This window comes from Mirounga leonina, unplaced genomic scaffold, assembly GCF_011800145.1.
Source record: "Mirounga leonina isolate KUSES-001 unplaced genomic scaffold, KU_Mleo_1.0 Mir_173, whole genome shotgun sequence".
In the NCBI taxonomy this organism is placed as follows: Eukaryota; Metazoa; Chordata; class Mammalia; order Carnivora; family Phocidae; genus Mirounga; species Mirounga leonina.
In genome coordinates, this window is record NW_023270447.1 from 17,226,312 (window position 1) to 17,249,524 (window position 23,213).

At 37.3% G+C, this 23,213-nt stretch overlaps 1 protein-coding gene across 4 annotated transcripts in view; it reads left to right on the forward strand.

Moving 5' to 3' along the window:
- Window positions 1–23,116, forward strand: part of DIPK1A (divergent protein kinase domain 1A) — a 124,745-nt gene extending 101,629 nt beyond the window's left edge. For all 4 annotated transcript variants that reach the window (XM_035018023.1, XM_035018022.1, XM_035018026.1 and 1 more), the window contains 3 exons: window positions 15,524–15,631; window positions 20,100–20,276; window positions 21,200–23,116. In XM_035018023.1, coding sequence (XP_034873914.1) covers window positions 15,524–15,631; window positions 20,100–20,276; window positions 21,200–22,012 — 1,098 coding nt within the window. In that variant the 3' untranslated portion in view covers window positions 22,013–23,116. The remainder of the gene's footprint in view (window positions 1–15,523; window positions 15,632–20,099; window positions 20,277–21,199) is intronic.
- The last annotated feature ends 97 nt before the right edge of the window (window positions 23,117–23,213 follow it).

Below are 23,213 nucleotides of genomic sequence, written 5' to 3' on the forward strand. Positions count from 1 at the left end.
AGGCCTTAGAGAATAGAAGGAATTTGGATAGGCTCTTGAGGAGCGTCTTTCTCCTTTTAATTACAAACCAGGCTTGTTTTAGCACTTTTATCCCAAAGAGCAATTTGCTGACTAACATTAGATCTGAGAATTCCCAGAAGCATGCAGTTATAGCCACTGAACCACAGCCTTGGCTGGTGGGCCATTTGGCTGCCCGTAAATTAACATATCTTCCTCTTTTGTCTTTTTATGGTAAGTCTTAAAAACAAATTTAGAATGTTGATCAAATCAGATATGTATTTCATATATATTAGGTACTGTGTGTGAATTAGTGTAATTTAGTAATCAAGTATATTTCTCATAATTTCAACATTGGAAATCACTATAGAACATTAGTATTATTTACCTGAGATGTTTTCTCTAACCAACAGATAATTTTTATTAAAAGGTATCATAAGGTTAATGGGCTTAAAGCTTAACTTACCTAAGCTTCCAGGAAGCTAGGAGCCAAAACTGGAATTAATTCTGTACATCATACATTGATTTACAATTTGAATTAAAGTTTCTTATGTTCAGTTTTTAATAAAAGTATGATACTTTCCATAGTCACATCCATCATTTAGAGCTTGATTCCAGTGAAATGCATAATAGCCTTTTAAATAGTAGGTTTCTAAAACTCTGAGAAAGAAATACAGTGGGGGTGGTGTATACTGGGAAGCCAAGGTTAGCTTGTGGAAGTTTTAAGCACTGAGAACTGTGTTCTGCTCTTCTTGTTTAAAGACAGCTTTCTCTGAAACTGAGGGCATCCACTAATTAGATGTGCTGGGAGCATCTATTTTTTTCTTTTATCCACCAAGCTAATTATAATATGTTGTATAATTCATTGTACATTTTCTCTGATCATAGAAATCACTAATTTACTCATTATTCCAGCAAGTCCTATTTTGGTCCCTAACCATAAACAAATTTTGCACCATTTGACTGTGTAGTTTGCTGGGTTCTTTAAAAAAGAAAAAAAGAGCGGGGGGAGGGAGAGAAATTTTTCTTGTATACAATTTTCAGGACAACATTGTTTAGTAGTGATATTTCTGGCATGTTCCCGTATGACTGAGAGTGTTTGTTTTGAGGGTCTATCTGGATAATAATGAGGAATCACTCACTGCCATTCTAGTGAACCTTTGTATTATATGAGCACATGCTTTATTCATTCATTCATTCATTCATTCATGAGAGAGAGTGGGGGATGGGCAGGAGGGTCAGAGGAAGAGGGAGAGTGAAATGTTAAGCAGGCTCCAGGCCCAGCATGAAGCCAGACGTGGGGCTCCATCTCACGACCCTGAAATCATGACCGGAGTGGAAATCAAGAGTCGGATGCTTAACCGACTGAGCCACCCAGGCACCCCTTTTCTTTTTTTTTTCTTTAGAGAGAGAGCACATGCCTTAACTTGGAAGCAATAAAAATGAAAGAGCCCCTAAATTTTATTACAGTCTCTTTTAAGATCTAATTTCTAGAGATAATGGTTTGTTGGTTAAAACAACTAGCTTAACATATACTAAATTTAGTAGTTTAGAAATATGGTTTTAATTAGATAGTAATACATAATTATTTCATTTAGCTTTGCATTTGCTTAGGATCAAAATTATTATTTGACTCTAGAGGTTCATTTTGTGCTATTATCCTCTGTTTTTAAAATATGGGGCGCCTGGTTGGCTCAGCCATTAAGCGTTTGCCTTCAGCTCAGGTCATGATCCCAGGGTCCTGGGATCGAGCCTCGCATCAGGCCCCCTGCTCAGCGGGAAGCCTGCTTCTCCCTCTCCCACTCCCCCCTGCTTGTGTTCCCTCTCTCGCTGTGTCTCTCTGTCAAATAAATAAAATCTTCAAAAATATATATATATATATGGGATGAATCCATTTGGAACCTGCTGTTTTCAGAGTACAACCTTAATTTTTTCCTTTTAAGAAAAGTAACGTTTTCTTTTATGCCAATTTGAATTAGATTACCAATCTCTTCTTGGTGAATTTACAGAAAAATATTTACTAAACAAGTTTATTTCAAATCTTAACAAACATAAACCCTATTCTAAGCATAATGCTACTGGTTCTAGTAGCATCTTTGGTGTCCTTTGTGTGTTGTGCTGCACTCTCTTATATCATGTGATGGTCATTGTAATCCTGAAAGAGGTGGTCTTGTTACTATTAGCATAATTCTGAGAAGCAGTAGAGACTAAGGGTTGAAGCCAGTTTAGAAGAAACAAACCAACGGTAAAACACCATGTTATTTTAGTTACGTGCTTACTAGTACTTGGTAGAACCAGCAGATACAGAGATAAGATATGTCCCTGCCCTGAAGATGCTTACAGACTAGTAGAGGATATGGAAAAATAAACAAGAAGCACATAATTGAGACTGGGAGTAGGGTTGCTAAATTTAGCAAAACAGACAAACACAAAAACAGGATGCCCAGTTAAATTTTAATTTAAAATAAACAATGAGTTTATTTTTTGAGTATAGGTATATCTCAAGTATTGCCAATAAGCAACTAATAATTTTCCAATATAAGTATGTCCCATGCAGTATTTCACTGGGCAATCCAACTGAGAACATCCAGAAGACTTTCTGGAAGAGGTTATATCTTAACTGGATTTTGAGGAATAGAACATTACAAGCAGAAGGAGGCCTGTGCATAGCCACAAAGATAGGACAGAATGCTACATTCCAGGAAGCACCTGGCTAGACCAGAGAGCATGAGGAACGGTTTACTGAGATCACATTAACACAGTCAAAATCATAAAAGCCCACGTATGTCCTGTTAAGGAGTTTGCCTTTTATCCTCAGGGCAGTATAGAGTCAATAGAAGTTTTCTTTTCTTTTCTTTTTTTAAAGATTTATTTATTCATTTGAGAGAGAAAGCAAGGGGCCAGAACACAAGCTGGGGGTGGGGGTGTGGCAGGGAAAGGGAGAACCAGGTTCCCCACTGAGCAGGGAGCCTTACATGGGGCTCAATCCCAGGACCCTGGTCCCAGGACAGACACTTAACCATCTGAGTCACCCAGGCGCCCCTTAAGGAGGGAAGCAAGTGGTCAGATAAATGTTTCAGAAGAATTTCATCAATTGTGGAGGGTGGGTAGGTTGGGTAGGAGACATCAGAGGCAAGGAGACCAGTTTTATGGTTGTTATAGTAATCCAGGCACAAAGGAGTCAGGGCTTAAACCATGGCACTGGTGGTGGGAATGGAGGAGAAGAAAAAGTTTCAAAGGATATTAAGGAAATAATTTGATTGCCAGTTGAGTGTGGGAGGGGGGATGAGGAAGAAGAAGAAGTTTAAAACAACTTACTGTTTTTTACCTCAGATGCATGGGTGGTTGATGGCACCTCTTAATGATGTAGAGAATAAAGAAAGATTAAGTTTGGATAAGAGGAAATAAGTGTCAACAGCAAGCATAGACTACTGTTTCTAGGAGCTAAGCTGGAAATCAGTCGGTTTTGGTTTGGTTTAAATTCTTTAAAATTGTGGTAAAATATACATAACATTTACCATCTTAATCACTTTTTGTTTTTCAGTTTGTCATTACCTTTTTTTTTTTGCTTTATTGATGTGTAATTGACAAATTAAACTGTAAGATTTAAATTTTAAGAGTACAATGTGATGATTTGATATACATATACATTCTGAAAGGATTCCCTCCCTCGAGTTAATTAACACATCCATTACTTCACATATTTATCTTTTTTGGGACATGGGAGTGAAAACATTTAAGTTCTACTCTCAACAAATTTCATTTATACGATACAGTGTTACCCACTGTAGCCACCATCTTATATGTTAGATCCTCAGACCTTATTCATCCTCTAACTGAACATTTATACCCTTTTACCAACCTCTCCCTGTTTCCCACACCCCCCAGCTGGTGGTAACCACTTTTCTACTCTGTTTCTCCGAAATTTGACTTTTTTTTTTTAATTCCACATATAAGTGATATCATGCAGTATTTATCTTTCTCCATCTGTATTTCACTTAGCATAATGCCCTCCAGGTTCATCCATGTCGTTACAAAAGACAGGATTTCCTTTTTTTAAGGCAGAATAATATTTCATGGTATGTGTGTGTATGTATATATCTGTGCACACACACCACATTTTCTTTATTCATCATTGGACACTTTGGGGTTTTTTTTATATAAGACGAGTTCTTTGGGTTTTTTTCAAAAATTATTTTAAGTAAGCTCTATACCCAACATGGGGCTTGAACTCACGACCCCGAGATCAAGAGACGCATGTTGTACCAACTGAGCCAGCCAGGCGCCCCACTTAGGTTGTTTCTATACCCTTGCTGTTGTGAATAGTCCTGCAATGAACATGAACAGATACCTCTTTGAGATAAGGATTTCGTTTCCTTTGTATGTATACCCAGAAGTGGGATTGCTGGATCATATGATAATTCCATTTTTAATTTCTTAAAAAAACCTCCATACTGTTTTTCACAGTGCATTATAACTATTTTTAAGTTTACAGTTCAGTAGTGTTACGTATATTCATTGTTGTGCAAGCAGTCTCCATAACTTCTTCATCTTGCAAAACCAAAACTCTATACCCATTATACAAGAACTTCCTATTTCCCTACCCCTCAGCCCATGGCAACCACAGTTCTACTTGCTGTTTCTATGAGTGTGTCTACTGTAGATACCGTATAAAAGTGGAATCACACAGTACTTGTCTTTTTGTGGCTGGCTTATTTCATTTAGCATAATATTCTTAGCGTTCATCCATACTGTAGCATGTTTCAGAATTTCCCTACTTTTCAAGGTTGAACAATATTCTGTTGTATGTATATGCCACATTTTGTTTATCCATTTGTCCATCGATGGACCCTTGGGTTGCAGATTCTGCCTTTTGGCTGGGAAATTGTTTTACTTTTTAAATTTTTTTTAAAAGATTTTATTTATTCATTTGAGAGAGAGCACAAGCAGGGGGAGTAGCAGAGGGAGAGTGAGAAGCAGACTCCTCGCTGAGTAGGGCTAAATCCCAGGACCCTGAGATCATGACCTGAGCCGAAGGCAGATGCTTAACCAATTGAGCCACCCAGGCGCCCCTGGGAAATTGTTTTAAACTGACCTCATCCAGTTTGGTTATGCACACTCCCTAGATTCTGTTTTGAAAGATAATGGTAGCTACTGAAAATGTTTGGTGTGATATTAACTACTCTCACACAACCCTATTACTGTGTTACAAGGAAAATGATTTATGCCACACATATAGGCATTTATTCAGCACATAGTTATTTGTAAGCAGTCACAAAACCTTTCATATAATCAGTCTGTAAATTTATTAAAGTTCTAATTTTGTCCTTTTAGGTGTTCCTTCAACTTGCATGAAAGATTTACTCAAGGCAAAAGCAATGATACTCCAGAGGCAAGCTTCTATTACCCTCATAATTAGCATCAGACAACTAGAAATTCTGAACCAGTGATTCTCAAAATGTGGTCTCTTTGACCAGCAGCATTAGTATCACTTGGAAACTTGCTCCAAATGCAAATTTTCATCCTCCCCTGAAACCAAATGAGTCAGGGGGCGCCTGGGTGGCTCAGTCAGTTAAGCATCTGCCTTCTGCTCAGGTCATGTTCCCAAGGTCTTGGGATTGAGCCCAGAGTCAGGCTCCCTGCTCTGCGGGAAGCCTGCTTCTCCCTCTCCCACTCACTCCCCCTGCTTGTGTTCTCTCTCTCGCTGTCTCCCTCTCCGTCAAAAAATAAACAAAATCTTTAAAAAAAGAGAGTCAGGAACTCCGACACTGGGGTCCATTTGTCTGTGTTTTAACAAGACCTTCAGGAGATCTGAAGCTCCCTAAAGTTTGAGAATCTCTGTTGTAAAATGATTAACTCTGAGTATCTCCCCAAAGAATAAGGTTATAGCTTCAGCTGGTTCTTATACCTCCATTATGAAAAGGTAAGGGATAGCCCATATTTTAGCCAATCCACATATCTTAAATACATTCAATTTCAGCAATGATAGTCCATTTCTAACATTCCCTATGATATTTAACAAGCTAAAACTTTCACCAATATAATCCTAATTTGCTAATTAACAAAATCCCAGAAATGGATCGATCTTGATTAAGCTGTGGACAATAGAAGCGTGTGTAGTAGTTGTCTCGGAGCATGTGCTCCTTTATTACCTGATTAGACTCCGGCAGAGCACCTGTACATTCCTGGACTATAAATGCACAAATATCACACTGTGTCCGCTGAAGAATTTTAAAGTAAATGACAGACATTATAACAGAAGGGAAGGAGAGAGTGGAGAAGGTTCGTGTGTGTGTGTGTGAGTGTGTGTGTGCATATGCGTGTGTGTAGGGAGAGGAAAAGAGTGTGATGAGCACAATTAATGGCTGAGAGGAAGAATTCAGGAAAGAGGGGAAAAAAGAAAGATTGACGATACAGTGAGAGTGCCGAGAATGGTGAAGATTAAAATAGCTGATGTGGGGAATTGGAGAGGGTGCTGACCAGACTTGGAGAATTTTCAGGCAACCCAACTCTCCTGTTTTTTCCTAAGGAAAAAATTGGCAAGATTGTCTAAAGTACATTTTTAGAACATGGATCTTAGAAAATGATTTAGAACCTAGCACTTACACATCTGTTCGTTGTTACTGCCCCTTGAGGTACAGTTTCCACAGTTCACAAAATTACCCCTTCGGTGCCAATGGGTTTTGTAAAATGTAGCTAACGAGTGCCATCTTCTGGTACCACCAGGTATGTGCAAACAAAGGCAGGATGTATGGTGGAATCCTCAGAGTAATGAAATCTCAGTACTGGAAAAACCTTTAATATTTTCTGCTGAGCATCCTATTGTAAAGTTAACTCCTTTATAATCTGTGTCTTTTTACTTAAGAGATCAGATTACTAACAGTGACTATAGTTTGTGTGTATGGCCGTGCCTGGAAAACAAACCAAACTGGATGTGGCCAACTGTACTTTTCATGTAAGCGTATGGGGCATTGGCTTTCGGTTTGTGCTGGAAGCCACAAGCTGAAGAGGCTGCTCTTTGTGACTACCTCTTTGATGCAGGGTTGGCTTGAGGCCTCAGCTCAAAACAGGAATCTGCTTCTTGTAGCTGAATGTCAGACTTGTCTTCACCGCTTAACGGTTTACCAGTAAGATACTGATTTATTCTCTTTTTTAAATGTTTAACGCATTATAGAAAAGTATTAATTTTATCCTCAGTAGGGTTTCAAAATCAAAACCACTGTGTTTTTTTAATCATGGTTATTTTGTAAACATTTACTGAACACTTAAAATACTAAATTCTGTTCTGTGTGCTAGTAAGGGGAGGTTCAAAGATGAATATGACCTTGTCTCTGCCTTTGAATCATCTTACTTTCCACCAGGGAGGGTAACATGAACATAAATGATGTTAGATTAGGGAATATAAGGAAAGAAGGGAGGAAGAATGTAGGATCAGGAAGGAAATAGACAGTCTCAAGATTATCCGCTAGAAAGATGGGTGTTGTGGAAAGGGCCACGTTTAAATCTTGACCTGGGGCAGGGTTATGAGTAGAGTGTTCCTCAAGATTCAGGAGCCAAAAATCAGGACATTTGAAGCAAATAGCTCTTCAAGTCCTATTCCAGAAGCTGTTCATAATAGAATGTGCTATTTCTGCATAAATACCCAGAATACAGTTCATTTATTCATTCATTCGGCAAGTACTTTTTATGCACATTTGATTATTTGTCAGGCATTGTGCAAGTCCTAAGGAAACAAAGATGAAAGTCCTGTCCCTACTTTGAGTTGCTTGTGCAGAGGGAATGAATGTGACCAGAGCCTCTTAGTAGGAACACTGTGGATGGGCATCCGACCCAGCCATTATGAAATCTGCTCTACATGTTCCTCTCCAAGATTAAGTAATTCTGGTTCTTTTACCTCAATGGCTAATTAAAAACACAGGCTCTGGAGGCAGACCCTCTGGTTTCAGAGTCCAGCACCACCACTCGCCTGCCCTGCAAATTTCTTAACCTCTCTTGCCTTAGTTTCTTTATCAATAAAATGGAGATGATGGTAGTATCTCTTTTATAGGGGGGTTGTGAAGATTAAAGAGATAAACACGAAAAGCTCTTAGAATAATGTTGACATATAGAAAACAGTGTGACAAATACCCATGTACCTACCATCTAGGTAACAAGCTTTTGCCACATTTGCTTCATTTCTTTTTTAAAGAAAAAAGCATTACAGGTACAATTGAAGCTCTCTTTATCCTCCCTGATATTCTCCTCCCTCTTCCCCAGGGGTAACCACCATCTTGAATTTGGTGTGAGTCCTACCATCATGTTTTCATACTTTCACTATGTGTATGTGGGTACATAAACAATATGTAGCATTGCTTTGTGTGTTTCTAAACTTGAATTAATGATATTAAACTGCACATATCATTTTGTAACTTTTTCCACTTGACATTGTTTTCAACATTTTTCCATGTTGTTCTATGTAGCCTGAGTTCTTTCTTCTTTTTTAATTTAAATTCTAGTTAGTTGACATATAATAGTTTAATATTGGCTTCAAGAGTAGAGTTCAGCGGGTCATAATTTCCGTGTAACACCCAATGCTCTTCCTAACAAGTGCCCTCCTTAATACCCACCACCCATCTGTCCCATCCCTCACCTACCTCCCTCCATCAACCCTCAGTTTGTTCTCAGTAGTGAAGAGTCTCTTGTGATTTGTTTCCTCCTCTCTTTTCCCCATGCCTGAATGGTCATCCATTTTGTTTCTTAAATTCCACATATGAGTGAAATCATATAGTGTTTTTCTCTGATTCACTTACTTTGCTTAGCATAATACAGTGTAGCTCCATCCATGTCATTGCAAATGGCAAGATTTCATTCTTTTTGAGGGCTGAATAATATTCCTGTGTGTGTGTGTGTGTGTGTGTGTACATGTATATATATACACATACGTCTTCTTTATCCATTCATCAGTCAATGGGCATTTGGGCACTTTCCATAGTTAGACTATTGTTGATAATGCTGCTATAAACATCAGGAAGCAGGGCACCTGGGTGGCTCGGTCATTAAGCATCTGCCCTCGGCTCAGGTCGTGATCCCTGGGTCCTGGGATCGAGCCCCACATCAGGCTCCCTGCTCAGCAGAGAGCCTGCTTCTCCCTCTCCCTCTGCCTGCTGCTCTGCCTACTTGTGCTCTCTATCTCTCTGTCAAATAAATAAATAAAATCTTTTTAAAAAATAAAAAAATAAGCATCAGGATGCATGTACGCCTTCGAACGTGTGTTTTTGTATCCTTTGGGTAAATACCTAGTAGTGCAATTGCTGGTTGAGGACCCTCCATACTGTTCTTCAGAGTGGCTACATTGCATTCCCACCAACAGTGCTAGAGGGTTCCCCAAGCCTGAGTTCTTTCATTTTAATTACTGTATAGTATTGCATTGTGTGAATAGACTTCATTTTATTCAGCCATTCTCCTGTTAATGATCATTTGTGTTGTTATCCATTTTCCACTTAAAAACAGTACTACATCCTAGATGGCACCCTGGGGTCCTCCCAGACTACCTTGACCTGCTATTTTTAGAGGGAAAGATTTTTCATTATGGATTCAATTTTTTTAATGTTTACTGGTCTTATTCAGATTTTCTATTTCTTCTTGCATCATTTTCTATTGTTCTATTTTCCTAGAAAAATTGTTCATTTCAAATATATTGCCATAGTGTTGTTTATATTATTCACTATCACTACCCTTTTCTTTATTATCTAATAATCTTTATTTGTGCCTTCTCTTTTTCTCATGGTTAGTCTTGTTAGAGGTTTATCTCCTTTGTTAAAGTTTTTTAAGAACTAGTTTTTGGTATTATTGATCTTTTTTTATTTCTGCTTTTTTTTCTTCTGCTTCTTTAGGAGGTTTACTCTGTTATTGTTGGGGTCTTTTTGAGCCTCTTCAGTTGAGTGCTTACTATTTATATTCAGTCAGTTGTTTTTTCATCATTACATTTAAAGCTGTAAATTTCCCTCTAAGAACTGCTTTAGCACATCTCACAAGTTTTAATATGTATACTTTTGTTGTTGTTCAGTTCTAAGTATTCTGCATTTCCATTATGATTTCTCCTTTAATCCAAAAAATATTTAGGAATGTGCTTTTTAGTTTCTGAACATGTCTGTGTTTACATTATTTTTATTGTTGATTTCTTATTTCTTTGTACTCAGAGGATGTGGTCTACGTGATCTAAATCCACTAGAAACTCTAACCTGTACAAGGTTTCACTCCAGCTCCTGAGTCAGGCCTCAGAACTCCCACCACCTTTGCCTCAGTGAAGACACATACCAGTGAAATTGCTGGCCATCTGCTACAAGCCAGAGATACCACCCAGATGGTTCTGCATTCCCTAAAAATCTCCAGAGGTTGACCTGGGGAAGAAAATATTGAACATCTCCCATGTGGTCCCCCCAAACTTGAGTCTAGGAACTAGATTGCTCTGTTCCTCCTATGAAAATGAAACCTCATGTTTTTGGTTACAGCCAGGTCTACAGAAAGCAGGCGTGGTCAAGGCTTACCCAGGAACTTCTCTGGTAGTGACAGCTGAAGAGCAACAGCTTCTGGGTGTTGGCACTTACTTCTTCACATGGGCAGGGCTCTCCATCTCTACCAAGGCTATCCTCATCCTCACAGCAAACTGTAGAAAGTGTTGGTAGGAGGGCCTTTCAAGAATTGAGTAATTAACAGACTCGACTGTGCTTTGGCTATTTCCTTGGGATCAATGAAAAATTTAAGCCCCCAAGATGAAAGGCTCAAGAAATTATCCACAATCCCTATCCTTCCACAAGAGAAGCCCAATGTTGGCCCTTAATAGGTTGCATGATCCCAAGAACCAGAGCTGGGCAAGATTGATCTGTGAGCAGCATCATGTCATCAGACTGAGGGAACCAGACAGACAAGGAGAATTTTGGCGAAGAACAATCAAAAGGTAATTGCAGAAACCAGAAAAGAGCAAGAGATCTAAAGCAAAGATTGGGAAATGAAGGTCAGAGGAATTTTTGCCAACTACAGGAACATACCATAACCTTGTATTGTTATTTTATATTGGTTAATTCCTTCTTTCTGCTTTCTCTGGATTAATTTTTTTCTAATTTCTTGAATTTTTAATTTATTTGTCTTGTTCTTTGCTGTTTATGAACATAATTAAGATGGAGTTCTTTAAGCAGTTCTTTGATTTTATCATTAGTTTTATTTTCAGTTTCTGTTATTGTTATTTCCTAGATATTTAAAATTTCAGTTTGGACTTTGACTTTCAAGAATTAAAAGAACATTTAATTATGTATGGAAAAATGTTTTGTTAATTCCAAGTTTTAGCATAATGTGATTGGAGAATACTGTTTGTGCCATTTCTACTAAGTGGAATGTATTAAGGCTTTGGTCTAATTTTATAGGTGTTCCGTGGGCATTTGAAAGGGCTGTTATCAAGGCATGCATGCATTTATTTATTTATTTATTTATTATTCATTTGAGACACAGAGATACAGCAAGAGAGAGAGAGAGCATGAGCAGGGGGAGAGGCAGAGGGTGAGGGAGAAGCAGACTCCCCGCTGAGCAGGGAGCCCGATGTGGGGCTCCATCCCAGAACTCCAGGATCATGACCTGAGCCGAAGGCAGACGCTCAACCATCTGAGCCACCCAGGCGCCCTGTTCTCGAGGCATTTAGATCTACTTTATTAGTCCGGTTTTTTAGTTCTTCTATATTCTTTTTTCATAGACTTCTTGATCTGTCATGGACTAAGAAAAGTGAACTAGGATCTCCTACTCTAATACCTTTCTGTTTATTTCTTTTTCTATTTCTTATAGATTTTGTTTAATGATTTTTAATTCTACTTTGCCTTATAGAAACTCACGAAAGTAATATCTTTGTTGTGCATTGTGTGTTTTATCATTATAAAGAGCCTTTTTTTTTTTCAACCTTATTTAATGCTTTCTCCACCTCTGACTTCAACCTTGTCTGGTGTAAGATTGTGACTTAATTGTGTTTTCCTTACATTTGGCTGCTATACCTGTACTATCCTTTATTTTCAACTTTTTTGACACTGTTTTCTGAGGATATTTTTCTTTCAATAGATGAACTTATCGCACTGACATTTATAGATATGACTTAGTTCTGTAGCACATTGTATGACCTACTTTCTGTTTTGAAGGATTCGTTTGGTTTGTATCTTTCTCTAGATGGTGTATATTTCTTTGTTTTATGCATGTTCTTCTGATAATTAGGAAGGTTTGTATTCTGTATTTAGCTCTTCTACTGTGTAGCTTTTTATGCTGTAACTTTTAAAAATGTACTTTATCCTCTATTTCCTTAGAACAAATCTACTTATTATAAGCATTGACAAAATTATAATTCTGTTCATCTCATCTCTTTTGCTCCATCTAATTTTAATCAATACATTATTATTATTATTATTAGTGATCATTGGTATACTTTTGAATATTCTTCTGTCTCTGTTACTTGATTTATAAGATATGTTATCTTTTGACCTTGAATATTAAAGATAAATCAATCCTTTTGCCACCTTCCATCTTCTTACATCTTCTCTTCTTGGTTTTTGTTAATTTTATTACTTTTACTGGTGTAGTTTATAATATTAACATTCTGAACAATATACAGTAGTTATTATGAGAATGAGCTCTGGAACCAGACTGCCTAGCTTGGAATCTTGGCTTTATCATTTTTTAGGTGTGTGACCTTAAGCAAGTTACTTAACAGATAATTGTTTCCTTGTTTTTACAGTGTATTTAACAATAGGTTCTACCTCACAGGTTTGTTTTCATGATAATGAAGGTATAGCACTAGAACAGTGCCTGACATATAATAAGCATCTAGTAGTTATCAAATATCTTATTAATTATTATGAAGTAGATTCCCAGGGTTGTTTTCATCCCAATCCTGTATTTCAGCTGGCTTCCACGTTCAGGTTCTCTGTTCATCTCTTGGTTACCTAAATTCCATTCCCCAGATAGGTCTTTAAGAGACACTAACGGGGGGCGCCTGGGTGGCTCAGTTGGTTAAGCGACTGCCTTCGGCTCAGGTCATGATCCTGGAGTCCCGGGATCGAGTCCTGCATCGGGCTCCCTGCTCGGCGGGGAGCCTGCTTCTCCCTCTGACCCTCCCCCCTCTCATGTGCTCTCTCTCATTCTCGCTCTCTCAAATGAATAAATAAATCTTTAAAAAAAAAAAAAGAAACACTAACGGGAGTTCTGTTTTCTAATCCTTATATGTTCAGAAACATTTGATGCCTTTTACTTGAAAGTTTAGCTATGTAAAACAATAGTACCTCCTATTGAGCACTTATTAAAATCACAGGTGATCTGCACTCATTATTATATCATTTTACCTCATAATAATGCTATAATTTTATTATTTATGGTTTGTTTTTTTTGTTTTTTTACGGAAGCTCTATGCCCAGCATGGGGCTTGAACTCACAACCCTGAGATCAAGAGTCATGTGCTCTACCAACTGAGCCAGCCAGGTGCCCCCTTCATAATTATGCTATAAGTCAAGTATTTTTCATATCCCCTTTAACAAATGAAAAATTAGGATCCAGGCAAGTCACACTTCCTTTCTCAAAGACTTTGCTGGCATTGCACCATTATCTACCACTGATACGGCCATGGAGAAATCTGAGGCCAGTCTGATTTATTTCCTTTTAAAGGTGCCTTGATCTTTTTGCCTGAACGCTCAAAGGATTATTTATTTTTGAAGTCTAGTAAAATTCAATGGGATAGGTCACAAGGGTCATTCTGTCAGTTTTCTTGGGACACTGTGTGTCCTTTCAATCTATAAAGTGTCTTTTCACTTACATGAAGTCGCCTTGAATTGTACTTTGAATATTTTTTCATTTCCACTTGTTCTGTTCTCCCTCATGTGGACATGCTGGATATCCTTTGTCTTCTGTATCTATAATTTTGTCTCAGATTATTTTTAGTTCTTTTTAAATTTCCATTGCCGTTTTCTCCCTTTTCTTAACCTAGCCCTCATTGAAGTTTAACTGTGTTGTCATCTTTGTCTGCCTCCTTCCCCTGCCCCCACTTATAATGTGGTTTTAATTTCTAGGATTTTTTCCTTTTCTTCCTGAATTCTAGCTTATTTTACATTTCCTTCTGTTATCTCAGCATCAATTCTTCCGCTTTGAGGTCTTGTTTTTTAAGCTGTTTCATTAAGTCCTTTGAATTCACAGCATTATGTTTGGTCTGCTTTGTGGCAACATCTTTCTGGAAAATGTCTTTTTGTAACATTAGCTTTTCATTTTCTTTCCTCCTTTTTCTTGTAGATTTGCTGTATAGATCTTATTTTCCTTTGGTCATTACTCATTACTGAATGAAAAGCGTTCTTCCTCAACCAGCTATTTGTAGGAAGCAACTGGAGCAGTGAGTTGTGCTGCTAGGGAGGCAGCTGTGGCCCAGAGTTTGTGTGTATGTGTGTCATGTGTGAGAAGGAGAAAAAAGGAGAAACAAAGAGACAAAATCACTCACACAGATTGGCTTAGCGAGTATTACCTCCCCAGCAGATGCTCATAATATACTCTCCCTCAACCCATTTCATTAACAGACTGCCTCCAACATAGATAACATTTTGAAGGAGTTTATCATTCAGCACTGCCTTGTCTTGCTACTTCATGATGCCAGAGTCCTTGGAAGTTCCCACAGCTTGGGCCCCTTTAAATCTTCATTGCAGATCAGGGTAATGGTTCTACCCCTCGGGTGTACGGCCACTTTGGTGCTGTGCCAACACAGAACTGAAGTCACAGCTGGTCTTTAATCTCCACATACTGTGGACTCTGGTGTAATTTTCACTGAATTTGGTAGGCCATCCTCACTAACTGTGCCTTAAGGTTACCTTGTTACCTTATCAAAGATGGACTTTGTGTTTATTTCTCTTATTTCCTTGTTTTTGGGTAATCTCAAGGATGACCAGATGACAGAGTTAATTTTATTTTGTTATTTTTAAATATTTTGGTATTTTTTAAAAAGATTTGATTTATTTGTTTGAGAGAGAGATAGTGAGAGACAGAGCATGAGTGGAGGGGGAGGAGCAGAGGCAGAGGAAGAAGCAGACTCCCAGCTGAGCAGGGAGCCTGACATGGGGCTCGGTCCCAGGACCCTGGGATCATGACCTGAGCCGAAGGCAGACGCTTAACTGACTGAGCCACACAGGCACCCCAATATTTTGGTGTTTTAAACTTTAATTTTTTATTTTAAAACCAGAACCACTTTTTAAAAGAGTGCCTCTAATCTCAGAGCCAGTACCATACCCCTTCAGACCATGTTAAGTGGGAAAAATAGCTTCCAAATTCTATGCACACCCTAGTCCCAGCAAGATCTCCCATCATCATATAGATGGTAAGAACAGAGCTTGGATTCAAATTCAAGTCTGTCCAAATCCAGAGCCTGAGTTCTTTTTCATCATAGAACTTCATCTTAAAGAATACTGATATCTCCTTACATTGTCTTTATTATGTTTCTTCTTGTAAACATTTTCCTATTAACTACTTTTTGTTTTCTGGTTTTTAGTGTGACAAGTACAAGACTGGAGTTATTGATGGGCCTGCATGTAATAGCCTTTGTGTTACAGAAACTCTATACTTTGGGAAATGCTTATCCACCAAGCCCAACAATCAGGTATGGACATTATGAATAAACATTCCAGAATGATAATGCACTCTAATTTTACCTTAAATGAAAGCATTATTAAAAGAATTCTTGAACCAGAGCGTTAGGAACTTTTATATACTTCAATTTTGTGTGCTTTGATTCACTCTCCAACAGATGTTTATTAATCCCTTATTCCCAGTATATTCCAGACACTGTTTAGTTATTAGGAATTCAGTGATGATTAAGATAGATAAGATTACTTCCCTCATGGATCTTATATTTATTAATAGTGACTAATTCTGGGGTATGGGATTAAGGAAATGGAAACAGAATAGTTTTGCCCTTTCATCTTTCTGTGTAATGTGACTATTAAAAACTGTATTTATAGTGGGCACCTGGGTGGCTCAGTTGGTTAAGCAACTGCCTTCGGCTCAGGTCATGATCCTGGAGTCCCGGGATCGAGTCCCACATAGGGCTCCCTGCTCAGCAGGGGGTCTCCTCCCTCTGACCCTCCTCCCTCTCATGCTCTTTCTCTATCATTCTCTCTCTCAATAAATAATAAAAATCTTTTAAAAAATGTATTTATAGCTATAAATGCTTACATTAACAAACAAGAAAGATCTCAAATCAACAAGCTAACTTTACAATTTAAGGAACTTGAAAAAGAACGAACTAAACCCAAAGCTAGCAGAAGGAAATAAATAATACAGTTTACAGCAGAGATAAATGAAATGGAGAAATGAAAAACAATAGAGAAAAATGAATGAAACGAAAAGTTGGTTCTTGAAAAAGATCAACAAAATTGACAAACCTTTAGCTAGATGGTCTAAGGAAAAAAGAGAAGGCTCAAATTACTAAAATCAGGAATAAAGTGGGGACATTACTGCTGATTCTACAGAAATAAAAAGGATTATATGAAAGTACTATGAACAGTTGTGTACCAACAAGTTAGATAACCTAGATGAAATGGACAAATTCCTAGAAATAGAAAACCTACCAAGAAATAGAAAATCTGAATAGATCTATAACTAGAAGGAGATTGAATCAGTAATCAAGAGTCTCCCAACAAGAAAAGCCCTGAGCCTGCCTTCACTGGTGAATTCTACCAAATATTTAAATCCTTCTCAGCCTTTTCCAAAAAATTGAAAAGAAGGGAATACTTCCTGACTCATTCTGTGTGGCCAGCATTACCCTGATACCAAAGCCAGATAAAGACACTTGTACAAGGAAAGAAATCTGCAGACTTTCTGTATATTAATGCAAAATCCTCAACAAAATACTACCAAACCAAATTGAGCATATTAAAAAGATCATACACCACGACCAAATGGGATTTATTCCTGGAATGCTGGAATAGTTTGACATACAAAAGTCAATCAATTTAATACACTAGATCAGCAGAATGAAGGGGAAAAAAACCCACAGGATCATCTCAGTTGATGCAGGAAAAGTATTTGACAAAATTCAGTACACTTTCATGATAAAAACACTCAGTAAATAGGAATAGAAGGCAACTACCTTAACATAATAAAATCCACATGTGAAAAACCCATAGCTAATATATTTAATGGTTAATGTCTGAAAGCTTTTCCTCTAAAATCAGGAACAAGGCAAGGATGCCCACTTTTGCCACTTGTATTCAACATAATACTGGAAGTTCTAGCCAAATCAGACAAGAAAGAGAAATAAAAGGCACCCAAATTAGAAAGGAAAAAGTAAAATTAGGGGCACCTGGGTGGCTCAGTTGTTAAGTGTCTGCCTTCAGCTCAGGTCATGATCCTAGTGTCCTGGGATCGAGCCCCGCATCAGGCTCTCCACTCAGCGGGAAGCCTGCTTCTCCCTCTCCCACTCCCCCTGCTTGTGTTCCCTCTCTCGCTGTGTCTCTCTCTGTCAAATAAATAAAATCTTTGAAAAAAAAAAAAAGTAAAATTATATCTGTTTGCAGATGACATGATCTTTTATGTAGATCATGGGAGGTAGAAAAACCTTTAATGGGGGTAGAAAACCTTTTATGGGGGGGAGAAAAACCTTTTATGTAGGAAGAAGTTGTGAGAGCTAATAAATGAATTCAGCAAAGTAGCTGGAAACAAAGTCAACACACAAAAATCAGTTGTATTTCTATACAGTAACAATGAACAATCCACAAAGAAAATTAAGAAAACCATTCTGGGGCGCCTGGGTGGCTCAGTCCGTTAAGCGTCTGCCTTTGGCTCAGGTCATGATCCCAGGGTGCTGGAATCAAGCCCCGCATCAGGCTCCCTGCTCTTGGGGAGCCTGCTTCTCCCTCTCCTCCCTGCTCATGCTTTCTCTCTTTCATAAATAAATAAATAAAATCTTTAAAAAAAAAAAAAAGAAAACCATTCCATTTACAGTAGCATCAAAAAGAATAAAGTACTTAGGAATTAACTTAACCAGGGAGGTGAAGGACTTTACAATGAAAACTTCAAAGCATTGCCGAAAGAAATTAAAGATATAAACAAGTGGAAACACATCACACGTTCATGGATTAGAAGACTTAGTATTGTTAAGATGTTAATACTTCCCAAAGTGATCTACAGATTCAGTGAAATTCCCATCAAAATCCTGATGACATTTTTTGCAGAAATAGAAAAACCCACCCAAAAATTAATATGGAATCTCAAAGGACCCCAAATAGCAAAACAGTCATGAAAAAGGACTACAGAGCTGAAGGACTCATATTTCCTGATTTCAAAACTTACTACAAAGCTACAGTAATCAAAACGGTGTGTACTGGAATGAAGACAGACATATAGATCAATAGAATAGAAAACCCAGAAATAAGCCCTCACATATTTGGTCAAATGATTTTTGACAAGAGTGGTAAGATCATTTGATAGAGAAAGGATGGTCTTTTCAACAGACGGTGCTAGGAAAACTGGATATCCACATACAAAAGAACAAAGTGGGACCCTTACCTAATACCATATGCAAAAATTAAGTCAAAATAGATCAAAGACTTAAATGTAAGAACTAAAACCATAAAACTCTTAGAAAAAAATACAGGGTAAAAGCTTCATGACATTGGATTTGGCAGTGATTTCTTGGCTCTGACACCAGAGGCACAAGCAACAAAAGAAAAAGAGACAAATTGTACTTTATAAAAATTTAAAAATGTTGTGCATCAGAAGAATATCAAATCTACAGAATGAGAGAAAATATTTGCAGATCATACATCCAATAGGGATTAATATCTAGAATATATAGAGAACTCCTGGGGCGCCTGGCTGGCTCAGTTGGTAAAGCATGCAACTCTTGATCACAGTGTCATGAATTTGTGCCCCACACACATTTACTAAAAAAAAATAGAGAAGGAGAGAGGGGGAGAGAGAGAGAGAGAGAGAGAGAGAGAGAGAGAGAGAGAGAGAGCTCCTAAAACTCAACAACAAAAACTACCAGATTAAAAAATGTGCAAAGGACTTGAATAGGCAATTTCTCAGAAAAAGATATACAAACGGCCAATAAGTACATGAAAAGATGCTCCGCATCACTTGATCATTAGGGAAATACAAATCAAAATCACAGTGAGATACCACTTCACACCATTAGGATGGCTACTATCAAAAAATGGAAATTTACAAGTGTTGACAAGGATGGAGAGAAATTGGAACCCTTATGCAGTGTTGGTGGGAATGTAAAATGGCACAGTTACTGCAGAAAACAGTTCCTCAAAATAATTAAAAATATGCTGTTCTTATGATCCAGCAATTTCACTTCTGGGTACATACCTAGAAAAATTGAAAGCAGAGTCTCCAAAAGATATTTGTACACCCAAGTTCAGGTCAGCATTATTCACAATAGCTAAAACATGGAAGCATCCAAGTGTCCATCAGAAGGTGAATAGAAATGCAAAATGTGGTATATCCATACAGTGGACTATTATTCAGCTTTAAAAAGAAGGAAATTCTGACACATGCTACTGTACGGATAAATCTTGAATTCACTTGCTAAGTGAATCTTGAGTTTCACTTGCTAAGTGAAATAAGCCAGTCACAAAAAGGCAAATTTTGTATGGTTCCATTTATATGAGATGCTTACAGTAGTCAAAATTATAAAGACAGAGAAGAGAATGGTGATGCCAGGGGCTTGGGGGGGAGGGGGAAAGGGAGTTATTATTTAATAGGTATAGAGTTTCAGTTTTACAAGATGAAGAGAGTGCTGCAGAAGGATAGTAGTGATGGCTGCACCACATTATGAATGTAATACCATTGAGCTGTACACTAAAAATGGTTAAGATGGTAAATTTTATGTTTTTAGTTTTTTACCACAATTAAAAAATTGGAAAAAATAAAATTGATCATGGTCAAAAATATATTTATTTAGGCATGCATTGCGTTTATAATCTAAAAGTTACATAAAAAAGCTAAATCTCAATATTTTGTTACTTGTTTTTGTAGGAGGAAGAAGACACTAAAAATACATTGGTAAAGTTCTCTATTCAGCCTAAAGAGTAATTTGTCATTCTTTTTTCACATAGATGTATTTAGGGATTTGGGGTAATCTACCAGGTGTTGTGAAATGTCAAATGGAACAAGCACTTCATCTTGATTTTGGAACTGAATTGGAACCAAGGAAAGAAATAGTCCTATTTGATAAGCCAACAAGGGGAACTACTGTACAGAAATTCAAAGAAATGGTCTATAGTCTCTTTAAAGTAAGTATTCCATTCACATGTTGCTAGTGTGAAGTGGTACATTCTTCTGGAAGAGTTGGCAAGACCTCATCCTAAGCCATAAAAATGTTGCTATTCTTTAACTTACATCCGGGACTCCATCTTGAGGAAAAAATTCAAATAAAATGTGTGGAGGATGTTTACATTAACATTATTTATGATAGCTAAAAATGTCCAGATATGAAAGGGGAGTTCATTAAGTAAATGAGCAGCTCTATAGTTTGATACTGTACCCAATACACATTTTTTAAAAGGTGGGAGAAGGGCTAAAATTAGTATGCATACCCTGATTGCAAATTATTTTAAAAATTTAAAGAAATATTCAAAGATTAAATATATTAAAAGATAAAAAATTTACCATTTTGGAAACAATCTCATTTTTTATTGGTGTCATATTTTCATTCAAAATCTTTTAAGTTTACATTTTCAGACTATTTTATCCTAAGAACCTTCACAGGGACATACTTTTTAACCTTCATCATTGGAATAATACAACTTAAACAAAATAGTTGTTAATGTGTTAATTAGAAAATAGGAAAAAATAGACTCATTATAACTTTGGATATGAGCACATTACACTGCAATTTTGCAAGTAAATGTATGAATAAGACAGAATAATTAGTGTGTTGGATAACTGTATCAACAGGGCCCATGGGGCTGTGGGAGCTAGGGCGGCCCATTTCTTAAATATACTTAATGAAGTGGGTTTTACTGCAATTATATAAAACCTACTTCTAATCAACATAGTAAGCATCATAAATATTTGGAGATGTATTAAGTTCCTTTATGGAGACTCAGGAACAAGATTATTACTTAAGATGGTAATCCCCATAAAATTAATATGTATATTACATATGAGGTATTTTTCAGACCTTCTATGTTTAGCTAAATTCTTACCTTTATAGGCAAAGTTGGGTGACCAAGGAAATCTCTCTGAACTGGTTAATCTCATCTTGACGGTGGCTGATGGAGACAAAGATGGCCAGGTTTCCTTGGGGGAAGCAAAGTCAGCATGGGCACTTCTTCAACTAAATGAATTTCTTCTCATGGTGATACTTCAAGATAAGGAGCATACCCCCAAATTAATGGGATTCTGTGGTGATCTCTATGTGATGGAAAGTGTTGAATATACCTCTCTTTATGGAATAAGCCTTCCATGGGTCATTGAACTTTTTATTCCATCTGGGTTCAGAAGAAGCATGGATCAGTTGTTCACACCATCATGGCCTAGAAAGGCTAAAATAGCCATAGGACTTCTAGAATTTGTGGAAGATGTTTTCCACGGCCCCTATGGAAACTTCCTCATGTGTGATATTAGTGCCAAAAACCTAGGATATAATGACAAGTATGATTTGAAAATGGTGGACATGAGAAAAATTGTGCCAGAGACAAACCTGAAAGAAATTATAAAGGATCGTCACTGTGAGTCTGATTTGGACTGTGTTTATGGCACGGATTGTCGAACTAGCTGTGATCAGAGTACAATGAAGTGTACTTCAGAAGTGATACAACCAAACCTAGCAAAAGCCTGTCAGTTACTCAAAGACTACCTACTGCGTGGTGCTCCAAGTGAAATTCGTGAAGAATTGGAAAAGCAACTTTATTCTTGTATTGCTCTCAAAGTCACAGCACATCAAATGGAAATGGAACATTCTTTGATACTAAATAACCTAAAAACATTACTGTGGAAGAAAATTTCCTATACAAATGACTCTTAGTTCATTTGGACATTGTGACCTATAATTATAGGAAACTTAACAATTCTAAGGAAAATGTTTGAGCATTTAAAAAAAAAAAAAAAGGCTTCTGATTCAAATCCCTGCCAGTTACACAAAACTTCTTCCCCCTGGTTTTAAGAAGCCATCATCTTAAGATACATGTTGATTGCTGAAGTAATGGCAGGAGGTATAGGATGAACAGGTCCAAAGATTTCATTCCTGCTGTTAGAAGCCCTGGTTGATTTTCCAGTACATTCACTGTGTAACTATTTTGACTAATGACCTAAAATAATGCTGTGAAAAGCCTCATTCCATAAACATCAACAGTGAGAGTATTTTGTAGATGTTAGCCAAAATACCATTGCTGGAAACATTGTTTGCATTGAAGCTGCTGTTAAAAAAATAATTATACATTTACTAAAGTCTTAGCATGGTAAAGTTCGCACATTAACAGAAATTAAGACTGTAAAGCAGGTAAAGTTACTCCTTTATAAACAGATGTTGGGTTAATAGCATGGTTTGTTGTATTTATAGACTTAAAACATTTAGACATCATATGGCTTCAGAATGTTTTGAGTGGTTATTAGCCTCGTAATTGCCAATTTTAAGAGGCTGAAACTGGATGAGCTTTCATCATCCTAGATTTGATGGGTCCTTCTTAGTGTCAATGAGCTGAGTCCTTTAAAACTGACATTAAGGCCATCAAACCCAACCCAGATCCATGCATCTGAATTTGAGCTATGGGGAAGTGGGACATTAGGAGCCAGACTCTGAAATCATGTAACTTTTTAATAACAATTTCCCATTTTTGAACAGTATTTCCTGTTGGCCAAAGGGCTATTTAAGAGGCATGTAGTTTTTTTTCATGTAAACTTGATATGCAAGTTAGTATTTGCCCTTTTAATGTTATTTTCATGTTTATTAAGATCTGGCATGTATCTCTCAACATCTCCATAAAATGGAACACCTTATCTGAAGGAAGACTCAATATATTCTGCTCAAAGTTTTCACCTGAGTAAAGTGAATGTTAGTTATGTGAACTTCATTGGACAGCTTTCTCTCAAAAATTAAAGCCATTGATTTAGCACCAGTTTTATTTTAAAATTGTGTACTTTGAAGGTACTTTTTCTTCCCACCAGCCATCTGGTTACAATGAATGAAGAAGTATTTCCTAGAGGACAGTTGGTCTCTTGCTTGCCAC